This window comes from Bos javanicus, chromosome 15 (assembly GCF_032452875.1).
Source record: "Bos javanicus breed banteng chromosome 15, ARS-OSU_banteng_1.0, whole genome shotgun sequence".
Taxonomy (NCBI): domain Eukaryota; kingdom Metazoa; phylum Chordata; class Mammalia; order Artiodactyla; family Bovidae; genus Bos; species Bos javanicus.
In genome coordinates this window covers 46,825,935-46,849,689 of record NC_083882.1, presented here as the reverse complement: position 1 = coordinate 46,849,689, position 23,755 = coordinate 46,825,935, and the positions used below count along the sequence as shown (strand labels likewise).

At 43.0% G+C, this 23,755-nt stretch overlaps 1 protein-coding gene across 1 annotated transcript; it reads right to left on the bottom strand.

Moving 5' to 3' along the window:
* Positions 1-14,640: 14,640 nt before the first annotated feature.
* Positions 14,641-16,510, bottom strand: CAVIN3 (caveolae associated protein 3). The gene is made up of 2 exons (XM_061380584.1): positions 15,841-16,510; positions 14,641-15,260 (listed from the first exon to the last, which is right to left on the bottom strand). The coding sequence occupies exons 1-2, from the start codon at positions 16,222-16,224 to the stop codon at positions 14,862-14,864; spliced, it is 783 nt and encodes a 260-aa protein (XP_061236568.1). The 5' UTR covers positions 16,225-16,510; the 3' UTR covers positions 14,641-14,861.
* Between the last annotated feature and the right edge of the window lie 7,245 nt (positions 16,511-23,755).

The window sequence follows — 23,755 nt, the reverse complement described above, 5'->3', positions numbered from 1 at the left end:
AACCTTACCTTGGTTGGAGCAAGAGCAAGAAGGTTTAACTTTATAATGGAGCATTGGCAATGGATGGCAGGATAGGAGAGGGCTTGAGGAGCAGAGGTTCCAGGAAAGTAAGCCGATGAAGCTATATGGTAGTAACAGTATAACAGCAGTCATCCCAGAGTTGTGTGCAATTAAGAACTTGTGTTGGGGGACTTCCCTGGTGGTCTGATGGCAGGACTCTGTGCTCCCAATGCAGGGGAACCTGAATTCGATCCCTAGTCAGGGGACTAGATCCCATATGACCTGGTGCAGCCAAATAAACAAATATCTTTTAAAATAACCTAAAAGGGAAAGGAAATTGCTATTTAAAAAAAAAAAAAGAACTTGTGTCTGTCAAAGTGCAAAAGCTATATCTACTGGTGCTTAGTAACAAATACATCATAGGAATCAGACTCCAACTAAGATGGAAGCATAGATATCTACCAACAAACAGGCAGTTATGAAAAGGGGATGACAACCCCTGTCTGTTTTGAATGGGCTTGTGGTAATCTATTTCCATCACTGACTGGTGATATAGGAGGAAGCAAGTGCTCAGGAAATAAGTCTTTATGGTTCAGCGAGGAAGCATCAGTCTCATTTCTCTGACCTAAAGCATGCTCTTGGGAAGTTTCTTGGCACAGGGTAAGAAGAGAGGGAAACTAAGCAAATAATTATATACCAAGGCCCCAAGCATTTATCCCTGGATGAGGGCATGGCAACCCACTCCAGTATTCTTGCCTGGAGAATCCCCATGGACAGAGACTAGCAGGCTATAGTTCATGGGTTCGCAGAGTCAGAAATGACTAAGCAACTAAGTACACAGCAAGTGTTTTTATGACTTCTAAGTGGACGAGTAGTATTGTGAAGGACCAAAAGATAAATTCAGTACACCCCTGCCCTCAAGGAACTTACAGTGCAGTGGGGAAGGGAATAATTACACAAATAGACGATAGCAAATATACAAGAATGCTACCTTGGCTAAGAGGAAGAGGAGGTCATGAGTTTTGGGGAAAATCAAGATAGTGTTTTGACCTACCAAGTATATCAAATAGATTGAAGTAGGAACATTTAAGAGATGATTTCAGGGGCTCAAATCAGAGGCAATGGGACTATAAATGAGGATAATAGCAATGAAACGGAAATGAGGGACTAGAATTATGAAATGTTGCATAACTAGCTTCTTCAAGATTTAACTAATATACATATGGGAGATTATTGAAAGGGAGGAGACAAACTGAGCATTGGGAATTGGGAATGGAAATACAGTTGACAGAAGTAAGGGGGGGCAAAGGAAATGAGGTGGAAGATGGCAAGCGTACTTTCTGAGATGCTGTTTAAACACCGTATACAAAGGTTAGTGATTATATACAGTGTGGCCATCTTGTCTGATTTTTCCCCAGAGGAGACTTCTGTCTTTTCATTCTGTCTGTTCAGCCATATCCTTGGTTTGTAGATACTCTGTGCAACATAAGTATTTATGCCTTGAAAGCCAGTTCTTAGGATCCATGCCATCGCCACCCACCTCCCCAATGTCACCTCTTTATTTAGCTTTAGCTCCCTATGAGTAATTCGACGCTTGCAGTTTAATTCTCCTCTCTGATGAGGAGAGGAGATGATGAGATGAGATGGAGAGGAGCCTGCCCAGCTGGAATGTAGGAGTGCTCCATTATTAAAGCTCTGTCAAGGGAGCAAGGACTGCCTGCAGACACTTGAGCTCTAACCAGAGATTGTCTATCTTATTTTTTTCCCCTTGGCTTCTCAGCACAATCTGAAAATACCTTATTTGGATGCTGGAAAAATAAGTTTACAGTCTCAAGACACCATTCCCTATAAATCAAATGAGGCACTCACTTAACTGAGTCTCTTTAACTCTTCTCTGAATTCTCCACATGTCAGCATGGAACTGTTTCAGTCTTCCTACCTCAACTCTACACTCATAAATTTCTTTCTCATTTCTGACAGGTTTTATTTACTTGCAACTTCATTGTACTGTTGTTTAACATTTTAAATTTTTACTTTTTTCTATTTGCTGAAGTAATATGTGCTTATTGCAAAAATTACTTGATTAGGTAACTAAGAAAAAAGGTTAAAGAAGAAAATATGGAACTATCCTCTCAATCACTATTAACATTTTAGCCTAGGCTTTTTCTTATTATGCATATTTTAATTTTAAAACATAACTGGGTGGTGCAACTAAGATAAGATGCAGCCAAATAAATAAATATTTTTAAAATAAATTTAAAAAATAAAACATAGCTGGAATCCTACTGTGCTAAAATAGTATCATTTTCTGATATTTTAACTATTATAATTTGAGAATTTTCTTACGTAATTAAAATTATCTTATCATTTTTGATACCTGCTTGAATTTTCATAATTGTAGATGTTATATTTTTCTTTGTATAAATCTTCTATGCTGAGAGCTTAACTCCTTATAACAAAAATTTCCTGGGCTATATATATGCCTATAGTCACAAGAAAAAAAGCCAATTTTTGGTTCGTTTTTCAATGTTCAAAAGTCAATGTATTTTATACTTTTTGTTGCAATGGTAAATGGGACTGTTACCTTAAATTCTCTTTCTGATCAGTTGTTATTACTGTATAGAAATGAAAGTGATTTCTGTGATTAATTTTTTATCTGCAAGTTTACCAAATACATTGATTATCTCTAGCAGTCTTCTGATGGCATCTTTGCTGCTGCTAAGTCACTTCAGTTGTATCTGACTCTGTGCGACCCCATAGACAGCAGCCCACCAGGCTCCCCTGTCCCTGGGATTCTCCAGGCAAGAACACTGGAGTGGGTTGCCATTTCCTTCTCCAATGCATGAAAGTGAAAAGTGAAAGTGAAGTCGCTCAGTAGTGTCCTACTGTTAGTGACCCCGTGAACTGCAGCCCACCAGGCTCCTCCATCCATGGGATTTGCCAGGCAAGAGTACTGGAGTGGGGTGCCATTGCATCTTTAGGATTTTCTAAAAAATTACATGATTCTGAATTCAAGATTTTTGCTTATACTTCTGCTGTGAAATATATATATATATACAGTTTGATTAAGAAATATAAAATGTTATTTTGACATTTATATAAATATAAAAGTATATATGTATAAAAGTATTAATGTATATGTTTAAAAGAAAGAGAAAGCTATTATATTTATAGGCTAAGGGCTTCTGAGTTTGGTAGAGTTTTCCCTTTCTTATCAACAAAATTAATACATATTTATAAATCCAAATAGTTGGAAAAGTATAGAATATAAAAAAAAAGTTTATGTTTTTCCATTCCACTATCAAAAAGTAAAATAGTTTTCCATTGCATATATGTTATACATTTTATGTACTTAAATTTTTAATGGAATTACACAATTTGTATTATTCTACATTTGCTCTACAACTTAACATTAATGACACCTTTCCACATAGTTGCATATTCCATATTTAGATATTTTTTCTTCTTTTATTACATTAAGTAGAACTCTCAGAATAATACTGAATAATAACAATCATACTGGACTTCATTGTCTAGACACATGAAAGGCCCTTTACATTAATATGCTCAATATGTATCACCTGTTTACTGGGCAGAAAGGAGGATGCTTTGGTTGTAGAGAACAATTTTTCACTCTTCACAAATGTATTTTATGCCTGCCACAGTTCTCACTGTGACCTCTGTTGAGTCTGAGGGAGGGAATGTCATCCAGGAGTTGGGGGCAGGAGAGGGTATTCTGACCTTGAAATTGTGAGAGAACATTTCCAAAATGTGTTTGCCCTAAATGTTTGAAATAGTTAATTGGGAACATGAAATTTCCATTCATAAATAGGAGAAACTCCTTTTTGAAACATTTCTTGAAGAGTATATTTTGACCAGAATGAATGTGTGAGTTATATGTGTGAGAAGTTGAGAAATTGTAAATTTTATCAGTCCTTAAATGTGTGATTTGCCTGTGAAACATTTTTTTACTATCAGCTTTGTGGATTCCAAAATGATTCCATGGTTCTCAAGTATACTGAAGTAAGATGGACTCTATTCAGGGAAAGTAAAAATGCCATCAGCAGTTAAATCATGTCTAAAACCATGACTTTTTTGTCCAGAATAGTTTCTTCATGAATTTTCTCTTTCAGGATAAGTATGATATTGATAGACTGAAACAAGCAACAAATCAGGGAGAAAAAGATACTTAAAACATATACCCAAATAATTATTGAGAAGTTTCTCCCACACATAAATTCCACAGAGAGAGACAAGGATGAATGAGGTCTTTTCAGCTAGTTAAAACTTCTTTGCACTTCCATTGCAGGGGACACGGATGTGACCCCTGTTTACGGGACTCATGTCCCATTTGAGGCATCCAGCCATAAATAAAAAACAAACAAAAATTCTACCTAGAAACTGCTGCTTCAGAATCAGGAATGAGAGGGAATCTATTGCAACTCCTATTTCAGTAAAATTCCGATATGAGTTTTCTTGAATTAACTTGTATGATTTCTAAATTTTCAGTATTCTCAGTGATTTGTTTTAAATCTAAAAATATAGTAGTAAAAGTATATAGTATATTAATAATAGAACTGTAAGATGTATTACCTCTTGATTTGGGCGTTTCCTTATTTGATGTTATTAATTAAAATAGGAAAAAGTCATTTATGAATTCTATGAACAGAAGAGCCTGGCTGGCTACAGTCCATGGGTTCGCAGAGTTGGACATGACTGAGCATGCACACAAATCATCTTAAAGATGATCATATGTTTTACCTCTGTCAAAATCAAGAAAATTACTATAGTTAAATGTATTTGAGGGATGTGGAAATGGTATATTTTAATCTATGCAAAGAGTGGGTTATTTTACTAAAGCTGAAATGACTGAAGTTGCTAATGACAAAAGTTTTCTAAATGTTCTCTATTTGCTTTTAAATAAAAAAGTCATAATGTCTCATGCCTTGATATTTGGAGAACTAAATATAAATGATAATATTGGATAAAAGCAGAAATATTAATATCTTTTGTAAACTGATTTTGTGAAAATTAGCTGGAAATCCAGATATTATTCTATACAAACTTTCTCATTTATGCTTCCAGAAATGTAATTTTATTTTTAGTATGATTTGATTGTGATTTAATGTTAAATTAATTTAGTTCTAACTTGACATTCCTAACTGGTTTTTGGAAACTTACAAAATGTAACACTGAAGTAGAAATATATGTGTACGTTTGCATATGTATTTGTGTATATATATGTAATATACAAGTGTGTGTGCGTGTGTGTTCACAAGTATGTGAGTATAGATATCAATGAGCTTCCCTGATGGCTCAGCTGTAAAGAATCCACCTGCAATGCAGGAGACTCAGGAGATAAGTGTTTGATCCCTGGGTGGGGAAGAGCCCCTGGAGAAGGAAATGGCAACCCACTCCAGTATTCTTGCCTGGGAAATCCCATAAACAGAGGAGCCTGGCAGGCTACAGTCCAGGGGTCACAACTTGGTCGTACACAACTTAGCAACTAAGCAACAACAACAAAGACATCGACAGAGAAGTCTCCAAAGGTCTGCCTAGAAACTGGAATTCAACTGAGGTAAATATTTAAATGTTTGAAAATTTCTGTGTGTGTGTGAAAAAAAAGTTGTGACTCTATGAGAAATTTAAGTCCATACTTTTTAATCCCCCAATATTGTAAAAGCCAGACAATTTTAAATAAAACTCTTTCAAGAGTTTATTTTATCCATGAGTTACTATTTTGTATTAGTTGGATGAGAATGCTGTATGAGAAACTAGATATTCTGCTTCAGGATCCTCAGTGTTTCCTTGGATGAAGTTATATCTTTTCTTTAATTTTCAGAGATATTCATGTTACATTTGGATGATTCAAACACCCTGTTTATAACTATATTTTATAGAATCAATTTCAGGTTTCTTAAACTGTCATGGAAGAAGGGAAATGATGTCTGTTACATGATGCCCCACATTTGTGCTGTCTCTATATTTTTCTTCTCATCATCTTGGAAAAAGTCCTAAAGTAAGAAAGAGAAACATAAATGCAGATTCTGTCCATCTTTGATGAAACTAGGAAACATCTGAAAGTCCAAACCACAAATAGGAAGTGCCACCAATAACATCGAGGATCAAAGGAAGGATGATCACAACTGCAAATCACAGAGACACACAGGCACAGGGCTGGCAGAACACATGGTGAATGGGCACACATGGAAGTCAGAAGAAACGTAATTTAGTTTGTAGCAATGAGAACAGTCTATGGGCTACAGATCTGAGTTTCCTTGAAACAAGTTTGATGTTTATACAGTGGAAGTTGCAAAGTTGACCAAGAAATCAGACCACCACCCTGCAGCAAGTAATTTCAGGAAGCAGAAGGAAACCTCTGCATTGTTAATTGCTAAAAAAGAGAGAGAACATTACACTGAAAACTCTGTGTCATAAGCTGAAATCCTGCTAGTCTGGATCATTGCCCTGACTCACTCACCAAGTAGAGAACTCCTCCAACTGTAGTCCAGAAGAAATCACCTCTTTCAAGGATAAACAATAGTTTAAAAAATTCTACAGAACTTCAATAAAGTTGCTCTGAGAAAACAGGAGACACATGTACAACCATGGCTGATTCATGTCAATGTATGGCAAAAACCACTACAATATTGTAAAGTAATTAGCCTCCAATTAAAGTAAATAAATAAATTTTTTAAAAAAAGAAAACAGGAGAAAAGAAACTAGAAAATTAAGTAGCCGATGACAGGGGCTCCTTCCTCCATTAAAAATAATTTTTTCCCTCCAGTTTTATTGAAATGTAGTTAACATACAGCACTGTGTATGTTTAATGTGTGCAGCATAATAATTTGGCATTCATACATCATGAAACAGTTATCACGATAAATTTAGTAAAAGTCCATCATCTCATATAGATACATTAAAGAAATAGAAAAAAAAAATTTTCCTTTGTGATGAGAACTTACAGGATTTACTCTCTTAACGACTTTGATCTGTGAAACAGCAGTGTTAATTATATTGATCATTTTGTACATTACATCCCTAGTACTTATTAACTTGTAACTACAAGTTGGTACCTTTTGACCGCCTTCATCCAGTTCCCCTGCCCCCACCCTCCTGCATCTGATAACCAGTTTTTAAATTATATTTTACAACTACATTATATAATTAATATATTAATATTATATATTAAAACACTTATATCAAGGACCGATTGTATAGCACAGGGAACTCTGCTCAGTATTATCTAACAATCTAAAAGGGAAAAGAGTTTGAAAAAGAATAGATACATGTGTATATATATAAAACTGAATCATTTTGCTGTACACCTGAAACTATCACAGCATTGGTAATCAACTGTACTACAATATAAAATAAATAGTTTAAAAAAGTTTCTTTTACCTAAAATTTCTTTTTTTTCCCCTTCTGATTTTAAAAAAGCAAAGCTTTGTTATGCGCCCGGAAAGGACTGTGGGCCCCAGGCACTGTCTCTCCCAAGCCTTAAGTCGGCCTGGGAGGACGCAACAGAGCTCCACGGAAAGACAGCAAACGAGGCATAGCTGTGAGCCAGCTCCTTGCAGGCAGGTTCTTATTATTCTTGTGTCCCCAACACCTCACTGGAACAAATTTGCTTATTCCCCAAATATTCAGTACCTGCTCTATGACAGGTCCTGCACCAAGTGCTGAGGCTTCAAGGATAAGACGCCGCCCTTGCCCTCCACGTTGGTTCCAGAGCCAATGAGTTTGTATCTATTAGGAATCCTTCAGCTGCAGGGAAGAATCAAATATACTGAAAAAACTAAAACTGGGGTTAAGCAAAAAGCATATTTATTAGTTCACAGAAATGAAAATGTCAATGGTAAAAGCTGGTTTCAGCATTGACTGAATTTAGGGATCAAGTGACCATAACCAGACTACAATGAAAGTTAAGCTCTCATATGTCTGGCACAATTCTGAGCCTTTTACATGTATCTACCCATTTAACTCACAAGAAATCTCAAGAGGAAAGTGCAACATTCAACTTCTCTCTGGTTCTTTGTTTTATCTTCTCAAATTGTTCTAGTGGCCCCAAATTGATTAGTTATTTATGAAAGAAAAATTCTCAGGTTATTAATAATCTACTGAACTTGGTGACTCATTCGTTTTCCACATACTCATTCATTCATTTGATATTGTGCTAGGTGATGGGGATGGAGGGTGTGTTACACAGACAGAAAATGCTGCCCTCATGGAACTTATATTAAACTGAAAATTGTAATAAAGATGGGGATTTGGGGGACAAGATCAGGTCTTTGGTTGTGACACTTTCTAAGGTGTGAGAGGAGAATCATGACTTTTGAGAAAAGAGCACAGTTTTGGATGTGTTCAATCTGGTTATGTCAATCAAATACTCAAACGATTTTGTAAAATTATATATCAGTTCAGTTCAGTTCAGTCACTCAGTTGTGTCCAATTCTTTGTGACCCCATGAACTGCAGCACACCAGGCCTCCCTGTCCATCACCAACTCCCAGTGTTTACCCAAACCCATGTCCATCGAGTCGGTGATGCCATCTAACCATCTTATCCTCTCTCGTCCCCTTCTCCTCCTGAATCTTTCCCAGCATCAGGGTCTTTTCAAATGAGTCAGCTTTTCCCATCAGGTGGCCAAAGTATTAGAGTTTCAGCTTCAACATGAGTCCTTCCAATGAACACCCAGGACTGATGTCCTTTAGGATGGGTCTGCTGCTACTAAGTGGCTTCAGTCATGTCCGACTCTGTGCGACCCCATAGACGGCAACCCACCAGGCTCCCCCGTCCCTGGGATTCTCCAGGCAAGAACACTGGAGTGGGTTGCCATTTCTTTCTCCAATGCATAAAAGTGAAAAGTGAAAGTGAAGTCGCTTAGTTGTGTCTGACTCTTAGTGACCCCATAGACTGCAGCCTACCAGGCTCCTCCATCCATGGGATTTTCCAGGCAAGAGTACTAGAGTAGGTTAGGATGGATCAGGTCATTCTAAAAAGTCACTTGAGGGACTTCTCTGGTCATCCAGGTGTTGACTCCTCGCCTCCACTGCGGGGGGTACTGGGTTCAAGCCCTGGTCAGGAAACTAAGATCCCACATGCCAGTGGTGCAGCCAAAAAAAAAAAAAAAAGTCACTTGCAAAAATTACATAATAAGAAATGTAATACAACTGGATGGAAAAAATAAAAGAGGAAATCGGGTTGAAATAAAGATGATTTCTCCCTGATATGCCTCCACTGTAATTACTGCCACCCTACTGGATTAGACGCCCTATTTCCATGATCCGATAGCACCTTATATTGCTCCTATCATAGCATTTATTGAAAACTTTATTAAAATTTCCAGTTTAGTGTAAGTTCTACAAGGGCAGCATCCATTTCTGTGTAACACACCATCCAACCCCATCGCCTGGCACAATGAAATGAGTAAATGAGTATGTGGAAAAGTTTATTTAGTACTTGTAACAGACCTAGAAAAAGAGAATTGCCCTTCACCAGCAATTAAGTTCGACAGTCTTTGACTATGAAAACCATACTTTTTCGATGTACCTTGCCACCTCTCTATTTAAAATGGATATGAATGAACTAAAACAATTTCCAAAAGAATGGCCAAGATTCCAAGGAACATATGACAAGAAATGACTAAATAAAATAGCAACATTTGTTCTGAGGAAAGGATGGTGGGAGAAATCCTAGGTAAGTCAGTCCTGTGTGCCCTGCTGGAGTTTGACTCCCAGGACACACACATCACAGAAGTAAAGGAATTCTAATGTACAAATGTTGCAGAAGTGAGGGCAACTGCCACATATGGGAAACCATAAAGACATATTGTGATCTTAGTGTAAATTTTCCTGTCAGTTAAAATTTTCCGAAATTAGAGTTGCCTAAGAGGCAGTGAGTTCCTTGTCACTGGACTTTTTAGCTAGCTAGCTCAGCTTAGCTAGCTAAGGACAAGTTGCAAGATGGTAAAAGATGTTTGTTTGAGCGTTGGAAATGCAGGTGGATTCAATGGCTTTTGAGTTCCCTTCAATGCTGAAGTTAATATATGATTCAACTCTCAATGAAGAGAAGCCAAAAGGATCTCCAATGCTTAACAAGGAAAACACTTCCTACCAGAAATGTAGACAGTCTTTCCCATGTAAGAGGAATATCACAGCAAAAAAAACAAGCATGCAGGTTGGATAATCCCGCTCGTTATCGTCATCCTGTTTTCACTATTCTATTTCCTTACTTTAAGATCTTACTTCAGTTTCCCATGTAGACCTTCTTACAGGATGGAAAATACTCTGACTAGGTAGCTATATTATTGTAGTTCACTTACCAGTTAGACTTCTCAGAGAAATTAATCCAGCCCTCAATTTAATCACTGTTTTCTGAGTTTGGTAATTGCAGACAAATCCTTCTCAGCCTAACCATGCTGGAACGCATAATAGATTTCTACTTCTGATATTAAAAATCAAGAACCAGCCTCTGAATTTTGGTAATCCACTAGTGTGCCTCTCTCCTGGATAAAGCAGCCACCTAAAAGCCACATATACTGGATGACAAGTTGGTTCTGTGTCAGTGTCTCCATTAACTTTAGCTTCAGCTCAGTTCAGTTCAGTCACTCAGTCATGTCCAACTCTTTGTGACCCCATGGACTGCAGCATGCCAGGCCTCCCTGTCCATTACCAACTCCCAAAGTTTACCCAAACTCATGTCCATTGAGTCAGTGATGCCATCTAACCATCTCATCCTCTCTCGTCCCCTTCTCCTCCTGCCTTCAATCTTTCCCAGCATCAGGGTCTTTTCAAATGAGTCAGCTCTTCGCATGAGGTGGCCAAAGTATTGGAGTTTCAGCTTCAGCATCAGTCCTTCCAGTGAACAGTCAGGATTGATCTCCTTTAGGATGGACTGGTTGGATCTCCTTGCAGTTCAAGGCACTCTCAAGAGTCTTCTCCAACACCACAGTTCAAAAGCATTAATTCTTCGGCGCTCAGCCTTCTTCACAGTCCAACTCTCACATTCATACATGACTACTGGAAAAACCATAGCCTTGACTAGATGGACCTTTGTTGGCAAAGTAATGTCTCTGCTTTTTAATATGCTGTCTAGGTTGGTCATAACTTTCCTTCCAAGGAGAAAGCGTCTTTTAATTTCATGGCTGCAATCACCATCTGCAGTGATTTTGGAGCCCCCCAAAAATAAAGTCTGCCACTGTTTCCACTATTTGCCCATCTATTTGCCATGACGTGATGGGACTGGATGCCATGATCTTAGTTTTCTGAATGTTGAGCTTTAAGCCAAACTTTTCCACTCTCCTCTTTCACTTTCATCAAGAGGCTCTTTAGTTCTTCTTCATTTTCTGCCATAAGGGTGGTGTCATCTGCATATCTGAGGTTATTGATATTTCTCCGGCAATCTTGATTCCAGCTTGTGCTTTATCCAGCCCAGCGTTTCTCATGATGTGCTCTGCATATAAACTAAATAAGCAGGGTGACAATATACAGCCTTGATGTACTCTTTTTCCTATTTGGAACCAGTTTCTTGTTCCATGTCCAGTTCTAACTGTTGCTTCCTGACCTGCATACAGATTTCTCAAGAGGCAGGTCAGATAGTCTGGTATTCCAGTATTACTAATAATAACGATAGCAGTAACAATGGAAAATGCAAAGTCACAAGGAAAACTATTGAGAACTTTTAAATTGATTTTTATTATTTTCTGTGGTAGAAGCACCAAGAAAGAACAAAAAGTAACATCCCTCCCACCAAAGTTAGCCAAGTCTTTGGGTTCCTAGGGATCAGTGTCCAGAATCTCTGAGACTTTACGTGCCTCTGATAAGCTATTGAGATATTTTGTGTGAGAAATGTGCATTTGTGCTCTTAATTTTGTGTGTGAGTTGAAAGAGGGGGAAATTGGATTTCCAAGGATTTGGAAATGGAACAAGAATTTATTTTTCTTTGGGGAGAGAGAACTGAGCCTGTTCAGACCAGCCCCTCAGTAACAGCAGAACATTGAAAGGAGTGGCAGCCGAGAAGCTAACATAATCTGGTCACTAAGGCTTTCCCGGAAGCCTGCAAGAGGAGCCCTGAATTTTTCCAGAGAAAATGGAGCTACTGCAGAGTCACCCTCCATTGAAGGACTCCTAGTTTATAGAGCACAGAGTTGAATAGGCAGACCTCTGGGTTGTAGGGTGAGGCACTGGTACCCCAACAGCGGCATCGTGTGGTCACAAGGAGCAATAGCAACAGAGATATACAATCAGAAACCCTGAGACGGTGTGAACCCTCTGGAATAATTGCGGACCTAAGGAAGGGGCTGCTGCTGCTGCTAAGTCGCTTCAGTCGTGTCCAACTCTCTGAGACCCCATAGATGGCAGCCCACCAGGCTCCCCCGTCCCTGGGATTCTCCAGGCAGGAAGGGGAGGAGCCCTAAAGCGACTGAAAACAACTTCCCACCAATTGTAGCAGGTAGGGACTTGGACTTCTCTAACTGAATCCACAGAAATTCATTTAAAACTTCATTTAAAACATCACTGTTGAACTCTGGTCCTACTTTAAGTCCCCAACATTGTCATTTAAAGTACACATCCTCCGCAATCATCTGTATCCTTACTGTTTTCTTCAGCTCCCATAATCAGGAGGCCCTTATAGTTCATATGTTTACTTGTTTTTATCTGACTTGTAAGTTTGTTTTTTTGTCTACCTGCTCCTACTAGAATTTAACTCCAAGAAAGCAGAGATCTTGTTTTTCTAGCGTGCCACTGTATCACCAGCTCTTAAAATAGTGCCTGGCAGACACTCAGAGTTCAGTCAATATTTGTCAAATGTATGGACAAATAAATTATATACCTGAGACAAACTGTGTTCCAGGCACTATGCTAGGCATTTACATCATTTAACCCTCACATCAGCCTTACAGGAGCTATCATTATCCCTTTTCATAGCTGAGGGAACTAAGAACCCAAACCATTAACCACTGAGCTCTACGCCCCTCACCATTCCTGTTTCCCATCCCTCTGTTTACCTTTTCCAAGAACATCCTCTACTTTTCCTCCCTCAGGTAAGGATGTGCCCCTTCCCCCTTTCCTCTCAAAATAACCTATGTATAACTATCACTGCACTTACATCAGTCACTATATGTTTCCATCTCCTTAAACTCTGAGATCCTTGAAGGCCTCAGAAGAGATTGTCATCTCGGCGTTCACAAGAGGTACTATAGGGTCTGGAACATAATAGGAACTCAAAATATTTTTATACAGCAATGACTGAATGAATGGGTGGATGACCATGCTCCCATCCCAAGCCCACACTTTCCCACTTCTTCCATCCTCTGTGATGCTCATGAGGGCCTATTGTGCCCCAACCATAGCATTAGGTATGGAAAATACTGAAATGAATAAAACAGTCTCTACTGCAAAGGAGCCACAGTCTAGTGGATTTGGCGGGGGGCCGGGGAGTAGTAATGGCAATCACAATTAGTGCAGTTAGTACTGAAGTGTGCAAGTGGTGTTTGGGAGCAAGGAAGAGAAGCATCTGGCCCTAAAACAGGGTCCCTAGATGACTTTTGTAGGACAGTAGAGATGACAGTGAGAACACACAGCTCATCGTGATTCAACAATGAAGGGAAGTAGCAAGAGGTGAGGCTACAAAAATGAGCAGGTGCCAGCTCATGAAGGGGCTTGAAGGTAACATTCAAGAACTTGGATTTTATTCTGAAGCTGATGGAGAATCACTGAAGGGTCTGAAGCAGGAGGATGATATGATCAGATTAGCAGTTCATGTAATGGTCAGATGAAAGACAAAGCCTGACATAGAGCAGCAACAATGGGTATTAAGAGAGAACAGGTCAGAGTTATCAATAGGATAACTCTTTCTGTGTGGTAGGGGAAGGAAAGAGAGGAGGAGCCAATGAAGGCTCCCAGGTTTCTGTGTGGATGATAATGCCATTCACTGGTAAAGAAAACACAGGAAGAGGAGCGGTTTTGAATGATACATAGTAAGTGCTCAATAAATAGCTGTGAAATTGAACTTAATTAAAAGGTAGAAGACAGACTGCTTCTTTTGGATACATCTGAAGTTTGGATTCTTTTTCCAATGCATCTCAAGACAGTGGTCTGGGGTGTATGTGGCTGATAGGAGAGGCCTGCCAGTGAGTGAGTGGTTTCTGGTTTTGTATTTTCCATGTGAGATCTTAGTTCCCTGATTAAGGATCCAACTGTGGTGCCCTGCATTGGGAACACAGAGCCTCAACCACTGGACCAGCAGGGAAGTCCCAGGGGTGAGTATTAATGGAAGAATACCCAGATTGAGAAGAGGGCTAAAAACAGAGTCCTGGAAGACCCAACTTTTAGAGGTGGTAGAGGAAGAAGCGACTAAGAGGAAAACCACAAGTTGGCATTTGCTGAGTGCCTAAAAGCAAGGGACTGTACTAGATGCTGGGGGAAAAAAATCACACTTGTATGTCCCCACAAGGAAAGCGCTGAAGGAGCAAGTGGCCAGAAGGACGCTTCTATGTGCCACTGGGGTACAGCCCAGGATTCAGTGGAAATGAGAAACCACAAAATGATCTGTTTGAAACTGAAGTCACATTCCAGGTTCCAACGTCTGTCTTATTTCTTGTACCACCTTTCCCCCACCCCTTCACATGGAGTCCGGATTAGGTGACATGACTTTTATTGATGGTGAGTGTAAACAGGTGTGAGTGGCTGCTCTTATAGAGGACACAGGGTGCTGGGCTAGAGAAGCCGGGAAGGGAGGGCCAACGCTGGGCTGTGGATGCAGGATTCACTCCTTATTTGGGCGGGAATGCTGCATTCTGAGAGAAAGATTTATTTGGAGACTAGCATTAGGCACAGGGGAGGCAGGCAGCACGGGCCATCAGGCCGCACTCTCTACTTGGAGCACAGCCGCCGCTTCGGCAGCCCCAGGTCTCCCGGGATCCTCCTCGGTGTCTTGCGGAGGTTCTGGCTCCAGCTTGGACTCCAGAGCAGGCTGGGCTTCCCGCTGGCCCTCAGCACTCCGGCCCGGCCCAAGGCGAGGTGGCTTAACAGGCGTGGGTGTTGGCGCGGCATGGCCTTTGCGGCCTGAAAGGGCCCTTCGCAGGCTCTGTACCTTCTCCAACCCGGTACGCCTCAGCCTCCGTGCCCTGGACTCCACGGGCTCCTCCTCGTCTGAGCTCTCTTCAGCTTCGGCTTCGGGCAGCTGTGGGCCAAGTTCCACCGGGCCTAAGGGCTCCGGCGCTTTCTGGAAGGCCTTGGCTGGGATTTCAGCTTCCTCCTGCAAGTGAAGGACACAGAACTGGCCCTGGCAGCCCTCTCTCGGGAGCCTGAGCCCCCCATCTCAGTTACATCAGGGAGACCCGCGCCACCCTCAGCCTCCGCAGCCCAGAGGGGAAAGGCTAGGCTGGCGTGGGAAAGTAGGGAGCCGGTTGGAGGGAGGTGGCGTCAACTAGGACAGGCGAACTGTGCAGAAGTCTGCGGGACCCCTTTAGAGGCGTGAGACAGGATGGTGGTGGCCTCAGGGGCAAGAACAGCAGGAGGCGGCGAACTGTCTCAAGATGCACTTCCATCACCGTTACTTTCGTTCAGGGATGGGCTGGTACTTGGAGGAGCTTCTGTGGACGTGGCCTGAGCGAGAGCTGGGCAGCCGTTCATTGGCCAGGCTGCTTTCAGGGGCGTGAGGGAAGGCTGGGCCTGGGCAGTGGCGAGTGGGTGCGGCCCTGGAAGTGGGTTCGCCGAGAAGGGAAGAGGGTGGGGTCAGGAATGTGGGTGCGGCAGGCAGATGGGAGGGGGAGCCCCAGAAGGTGCCCCGCAGGCGGGTAAAGGCCCCGGATCCGGGGACGCCTGAGGTCACTAACCTTGAAGAGCAGAACGTGGAGCTTCCCGCGCGCCACCAGCAGCCCGTGGTTGGCCTCCAGCCGCTGCACCTGGGCGGCGCGGCGCACGGCGCGCTCCTGGGCGGCATCCGCGTGCGAGCCCACGCGCTCCGCCTTGGCCAGCAGCTGCGCCAGCGTGTTGCTCGTGGTATCGTGGCTGCGACTCAGCGCGCCCAGGTTGCTCTGGATGCGGCGCACGGAGCCCGCCAGGCCACCCTGCCTCTGAGCCAGGCCCCCCTGCCGCTCGCGCAGCGTCTCCAGCATGGTGGCCAGCTTCTCCAGCAGGGTGACCACCGTGACGGCGTGCACCGGACCCCCTGCCGGCGCTCCGGGCACAGGCCCCGACTCCAGAGCGCTCTCCCCCATGATCCCTGACCCCCTTGCCTGGCTCCCGCTGAAGCCGCCGGCCGCGTTCTGCGCTGGGGCAGCCTTCCCCGGCTCCTCCCCAACTTCAGCCGTGACTCAGGCAGGCGGAGTTGGCCTTCCCCGGCGGCGGCGGCGGCGGCGGCGCGGGCGGGGGGAGGGCAGAGGGCGGGATGTTGGCGGTGGGGTCCTTCGGAAGCGCGCCCCGTCTCTGCCGCCCTGCCCGGGGCCCCGCGAGGAAGCAGGGTGGCCTGGAATCCGCCCCACCCCGGCCGACTGACTCTCTCATCAGGAGTTTGAGTTCCCTTCCTCCACTCCAATTCCCTGGTGTGCCTCTTTCTGGAAAGTACTCTCTCCCCAGTGCAAAGGGCAAGCCTTGGAAAATGTTGTTGTATGCATGGAGTGGGCAAAGATTCTATATCAGCAAGGCAAATGTGTAACCAAAGGGCCTCCGCAGCCCCCTGCCCTAGGCCTCCCGTGCCTCAGAGGGCTGTGTTTAAACCCCTAGGCTCTTGGCTGTTTTGATACAGAACGAAGACTGGGCCCGAGGCCTCACTTTGGGACCCAGCAGGCCACGTAGACAGAGGAGAGGCGGAGCGGGTGGGGAGGCATCCTCTGGTATTTTCCTAGTAGTCATCACCAGGGTTTGGCCACAGGCCTCATTTCCTGCTTCTCTAGTTCGATGGGTAGCATTACCCTATTTTCTTTCTTCTAGGTCTCCTCCCTCGCTTTCTTTGAGCCCATGAGAGCCTAGATCCTGCACCCCAAACTTGGAGGGCAGGCAGGACACCTCTTCCTGTGAAACCTTTCAAAGGATTAGAGTAGTTTCTGGTATTTATGCTTTTCTTCTCCTGGAGGTTGGATGTCGGCTCCCACCTGATGTTTTTTTAATTTTCTCTGGAAATAGGTGAGAATGTCTGTTGAGAGTGAAGATTTTAAATTGCTGCCTGGAGGTGGGAGAGAGTGAGCATAGAGGATCCAGTTAATGATGCTGGTGGTGAATTTGTTACCTCAGTTCAGTTCAGTTGCTCAGTCGTGTCCGACCCTTTGTGACCCCATGAATCGCAGAATCGCAGCACGCCAGGCCTCCCTGTCCATCACCAACTCCCGGAGTTCACTCAGACTCACATCCATCGAGTCAGTGATGCCATCCAGCCATCTCATCCTCTGTCGTCCCCTTCTCCTCCTGCCCCCAATCCCTCCCAGCATCACAGTCTTTTCCAATGAGTCAACTCTTCACATGAGGTGGCCAAAGTACTGGAGTTTCAGCTTTAGCATCATTCCTTCCAAAGAAATCCCAGGGCTGATCTCCTTCAGAATGGACTGGTTGGATCTCCTTGCAGTCCAAGGACTCTCAAGGGTCTTCTCCAACACCACAGTTCAAAAACATCAATTCTTCGGCGCTCAGCCTTCTTCACAGTCCAACTCTCACATCCATACATGACCACTGGAAAAACTATAGTCTTGACTAGATGGACCTTTATTGGCAAAGTAATGTCTCTGCTTTTGAATATGCTATCTAGGTTGGTCATAACTTTTCTTCCAAGGAGTAAGCGTCTTTTAATTTCATGGCTGCAGTCACCATCTGCAGTGATTTTGGAGCCCCCCCCAAAAAAGTCTGACACTGTTTCCACTATTTCCCTATTTCCCATGAAGTGATGGGACCGGATGCCATGATCTTCGTTTTCTGAATGTTGAGCTTTAAGCCAACTTTTTCACTCTCCACTTTCACTTTCAAGAGGCTTTTGAGTTCCTCTTCACTTTCTGCCATAAGGGTGGTATCATCTGCATATCTGAGGTTATTGATATTTCTCCCGGCAATCTTGATTCCAGCTTGTGCTTCTTCCAGTCCAGTGTTTCTCATGATGTACTCTGCATAGAAGTTAAATAAGCAGGGTGACAGTATACAGCCTTGACGTACCTCACCTCTGTGGAAAACCCCATGCCTTCTCTCTAGTGACACCTGGTAAGCTGACAGTAAGCGCAGAAATCCAGGCAGTTCACTGATCCTATAATCCCTGTCCTTCCTCTCCTCACCCGGTCTGTGAGAGTCACTTGATGACTATGGCAGAAACTGTCACTCGTGGGATAGTTACATGAGCCTGCAAGGACCTGAGGTCTGGTTTACACAGAAGGACAGCAGATGAGTGAAATTATTATTTCCAGAAATCCAGTGATGCTAAGTTGGAGACCAAATTCTACAGATTCTCCATGGAGCCTGACCCTTCTGCTCCTTGGGAACCTGAGGGAATCACCATCTCCTTCAGTGGATTTATATTTGTTCAGAGAGACCCATCAGGATGTGCCAGTTAAGAATACTTTCAAATTAAGGGAACAGAGAACCCAATTTAAACAGTTCTTAAACTTGGGAAATCCAACCCAAACATAATTGAAAAAGACCATGGTAGATAGAGTGATGATTAAGTGTGGGTCAGTCACAGCTCTCTCTCAACTATGGCCTCCAGGTGTCAGCTGCATTCCAGGCTGGGAGCAGGGTGGTTACAGCAGTTCCAGGCCTCACATCTCTGCACAAAATTAAGAGAAAAGAGGAAACTGTCTTAAAATGTAGGACATTTATTTCCCAGAGCCCCTCAGAATTTTTCCACTTCCTTTCCACTGAGTTAAATGGCCATTCCAGAACCAAAGTGTATGGCTATATCTTGGTGGGCTTAAACCTAGAGCAGTTTCCCTAGGAGCATATGGGTGGTGTGGGCAGAAAAGTGGTTATCTATGTAAAAAATCTGAGTATTGCTGAGGATAGTCAATCTTTGAAAGGCCTGCTGAATTCCCCTTTGGGTATGTAGAACAAAGAGAACCTTAAAATTTATCAATAAAGCCATCGATGATTTTGCTGGTGTTTCCAAAACTTCAAGTATAATAGCCATATAAACCAGTAGAAACTAGTGGATTTAGGGAAATAGAAGCCCATGAGGTACATAAAAATAACTTGGGGGCAACCCAGAAGAATGCCCTGAGTCAAAAAAGTCCAGATTGATAGAAATTATAGTGGCATGGCCTTGATCACACAGAATCCAAGAAAAGGCCGTATTGCAGTTTCCAAGAAAGATAGAAAGAAGGATAGAGAGCAGAATGATAAATCATAATGATAAAAGCTACAGAATGATGCCCTCTAAGGCAGTGCAACCTGATCTTAGTTAAAGATTTCTATTCTCTTAAGTCCGGGATGTGACTGGGACCCACTCCCTCCAACTCCTTGATCTGGGTGTGAAAAATAGAAACCAATTGGTGCAGGTTTGTCATGTCCCCAAAAACTAAGTTCAAGCCCTAACCTTTGATACCTGTGAATATGTTCTTATTTGGAAATAAGATCTTTGCAGATGTAATAAGATCATATTATACTAAAGTAGGGTGGACCCTTCGGAGAAGGCAATGGCACCCCACTCCAGTACTCTTGCCTGGAAAATCCCATGGACCGAGGAGCCTGGTGGGCTGCAGTCCATGGGGTCGCGAAGAGTCGGACACAACTGAGCGACTTCACTTTCACTTTTCACTTTCATGCATCGGAGAACTGACAACCCACTCCAGTGTTCTTGCCTGAAGAATCCCAGGGACGGGGGAGCCTGGTTGACTGCTGTGTACAGGGTCGCACAGAGTCGGACACAACTGAAGCAACTTAGCAGCAGCAGCAGCAGCAGGGTGGACCCTTAGTCCAACATGACTGGTGTCGTTACAAGAAGGAAAGGGTCAGACATGGAAAACACCATATGACAAGGGAGGCAGAGAGTGGAGTCACGCTGCCACAAGCCCAGGAATGCCTGAAGTGTCCAGGAGCTGAAAGAGGTGAGAAAGGATACTCCCCTAAAGCTTTGGAGGAAGCATGGCCCTGCCAACACCTTGATTTCAGACTTCTAGCCTCTTTTTCCATTGTTTTAAGCAATGGAAAATATTACCATTGCAAATGGTAATTTGTTTTGCTAACCCTGGGAAACATACACATTACATGATCACCATCAATATCACAGTAACCTCTTACCCAGGATGCGCCCCTACCCTCCACCCTGGTTAATTCTCTCCGAGTATGAAGTTCTCTGTAGGAAGAGTTAAGAGAAACTGAGGACTCCTTGTAGAATGTAGACAATCAAATTAACATTTGCTCAGATATAACGAGTCTTACAAATATTAGTGGAATGCTCTGGTGCTTGAGTAAAGAAATGCTTTAAAAAATTAAAACAAAGTATTGCCAGCCCTGCTTCTCAAGGGTTCCTTTTATACATTAGCCTGTCCCTTTCCCAGAACATACATTAACATACATTACTGAATACTCTGAGGAAGGGTTGGCTTAATGTAAGAAAAAAAAAAATCACTCTAGCTTCATGAGGGCTGGATCTGCCTGGAATATATCTGCCTAGTGCAGATTGACTCAAGGGTGACCCCAACCCCTGCCTGTATCTGCTGTGATTACTTTTTCCTTGAGAGGAAGCCCAAGAAAACCTCTGAAAGATCAGGTTACAGTGCCTTAGATGGTATCATTCTGCAGCCTTGTTTTCTTTCTTCTCTTAGTGGCCAGATGCTCCACTATATGATGCTGCAGAGATGCCCTGAAACAAAAGTGGCAGGAACACTACAGTTCTTAACATCGTACTTGAGGAGTTGGGGATGTGCGATCAGGTCCAGGGACCAACCAGCCACGGGGCATCCAGCTGATGGATGGGGGCTTCCTGGAACAGTGGTACTTAAGTCCATGACAGGCAGTGAAATGTGTGTGATACCTCCCAATCACAGCAAAGAACAGCAACTAATGGGAGCGTTTGAGCTTTAGAGTCTGAGTTTGGGCCACCCAGGGATTCTTATATACTCCACATCTTGGGTCGTCCAAAAGGCCACATACTTTGAATCAGGTGCAGAGGAGACTCAATGACTGACCCTGGGCAAGTTGGGTCAGCTCTGTCCCTTGGAAAGAGGAGACTTGAGGTCTCTGTGATTTCTGCCTCTCCCATCAAGATGATTTGGGGAGAAATTTCTGCTTTATTGACTATGCCAAAGCCTTTGACTGTGTGGATCACAATAAACTGTGGAAAATTCTGAAAGAGATGGGAATACCAGACCCCACCTGATCTGCCTCTTGAGAAACCTATATGCAGGTCAGGAAGCAACAGTTAGAACTGGACATGAAACAAGAAACTGGTTCCAAATAGGAAAAGGAGTACATCAAGGCTGTATATTGTCACCCTGCTTATTTAACTTATATACAGAGTACATCATGAGAAATGCTGGGCTGGAAGAAGCACAAGCTGGAATCAAGATTGCCAGGAGAAATATCAATAACTTCAGATATGCAGATGACACCACCCTATGGCAGAAGTGAAGAGGAATAAAAAGCCTCTTGATGAAAGTGAAAGTGGAGAGTGAAAAAGTTGGCTTAAAGCTCAACATTCAGAAAATGAAGATCATGGCATCCGGTCCCATCACTTCATGGGAAATAGATGGGGAAACAGTGGAAACAGTGTCAGACTTTATTTTTGGGGGCTCCAAAATCACTGCAGATGGTGACTGCAGCCATGAAATTAAAAGACGCTTACTCCTTGGAAGAAAAGTTATGACCAACCTAAATAGCATATTCAAAAGCAGAGACATTACTTTGCCAACAAAGGTCCATCTAGTCAAGGCTATGGTTTTTCCAGTGGTCATGTATGGATGTGAGAGTTGGACTGTGAAGAAGGCTGAGTGCCGAAGAATTGATGCTTTTGAACTGTGGTGTTGGAAAAGACTCTTGAGAGTCCCTTGAACTGCAAGGAGATCCAACCAGTCCATTCTGAAGGAGATCAGCCCTGGGATTTCTTTGGAAGGAATGATGCTAAAGCTGAAACTCCAGTACTTTGGCCACCTCATGTGAAGAGTTGACTCATTGGAAAAGACTGTGATGCTGGGAGGGATTGGGGGCAGGAGGAGAAGGGGACGACAGAGGATGAGATGGCTGGATGGCATCACTGACTCGATGGACGTGAGTCTGAGTGAACTCTGGGAGTTGGTGATGGACAGGGAGGCCTGGCATGCTGCGACTCATGGGGTCACAAAGAGTCGTACACAACTGAGGGACTGAACTGAACTGATCTGAAAGATAATTGCTGCCTTACTAGTAGATGTGAGTAGAAAGATTCACCAGAGGCTGCTAGATTATTTTGTTCATTGTCTCATGTAGCAATACAGCCTAACAGTTTTTGATTATGTGATGCAAAAAAAAATCTGGAAAAGGATGAGAAATGGTTGTGTGAGTTTATTGTACAAGGAATACCCTTGACCCTGAGCCTCAATTTCAGCTGCTAAACAGGGACATCTTCCAGGAACTTAACCTTTGAATCAAAAGTAACAACATGCATAGTAGTTTGTATCTGATAAGCAATAAAGAATTACTATATAGCACAGGAAGGTAAATATATTCAGTGTCTTATAATAATCTATAATGGGAAATAATCCAAATATATATATATACACAGAGAGAGAGAGAGAGAGAGAGAGAGACTTCCCAGTTGATGCAGGGGTAAAGAATCTGCCTGCCAATACAGGAGACATGGGTTCAATCCCTAGGTTGGGAAGATATTCCTGGAGTAGGAAATAGCAACCCAATCCAGTATTCTTGCCTGGAAAATTCCATGGACAGAGGAGCCTGGCAGGCTGCAGTCCTTGAGGTCACAAAGAGTCTGATATGACTGAGTAACTGAGCACAGCACAGCACACGCACACACACACACACACACACACACACATAAAACTGAATCACTTTGCTGTACACCTAAAACTAACATAATGTTGTAAATCAATTGTACTTCAATACAAAAGTAAAGTAATGACGTGCAGCAGGAGCAGAACCACCCACTCAACAGCGAATGAGCCTCAGTGGACAGGCACTACCTTCCACCCTTTGTCACAGACATCCTGTCTACGGAAGGGTAAGGCCATTGCACACAATGAGGGAGCTCTGTGCCGCTGGCAGTGAAAAGAGCTATAAGTTTGGAGAAACAGGAAATGAGAACCAGTAATCAAAATAACCAGAAATCAAAATAACCAAATGGGTGGGAGATCCTGGAATGATGCGTTATGGCCAAGAGGTTTGGGGATAGCTTTTCATGACAAGAATCAAGTGGTTTGAATCCGTCAAACCACTATTTTTCATATCTCATATTTTAGAAGGTTGAATAGCTTCCCAAAAAAGATACATCCAAGTCCTAACCCCAGTACCTGTGAATGTGGCCTTATTTGGAAATAGGGCAGATGTAATTAAGGATAATGAAGTTGCTCAGTTGAGTCCGACTCGTAGTGACCCCATGGATTACAGCCTACGAGGCTCCTCCATCCATGGGATTTTCCAGGCAAGAGTACTAGAGTGGGTTGCCATTTCCTTCTCCAGGGGATCTTCCTGACCCAGGGATCCAACCCGGGTCTCCCATATTGTAGACAGACGCTTTACTGTCTGAGCCACCAGGGAAGTCAGGGTGAGCCCTAAACCCAGTGACTAGTGCCTTTACAAGAAGAGGAGAAAACACAGAGATACAGAAAAGAAGGCCACATGAAGACT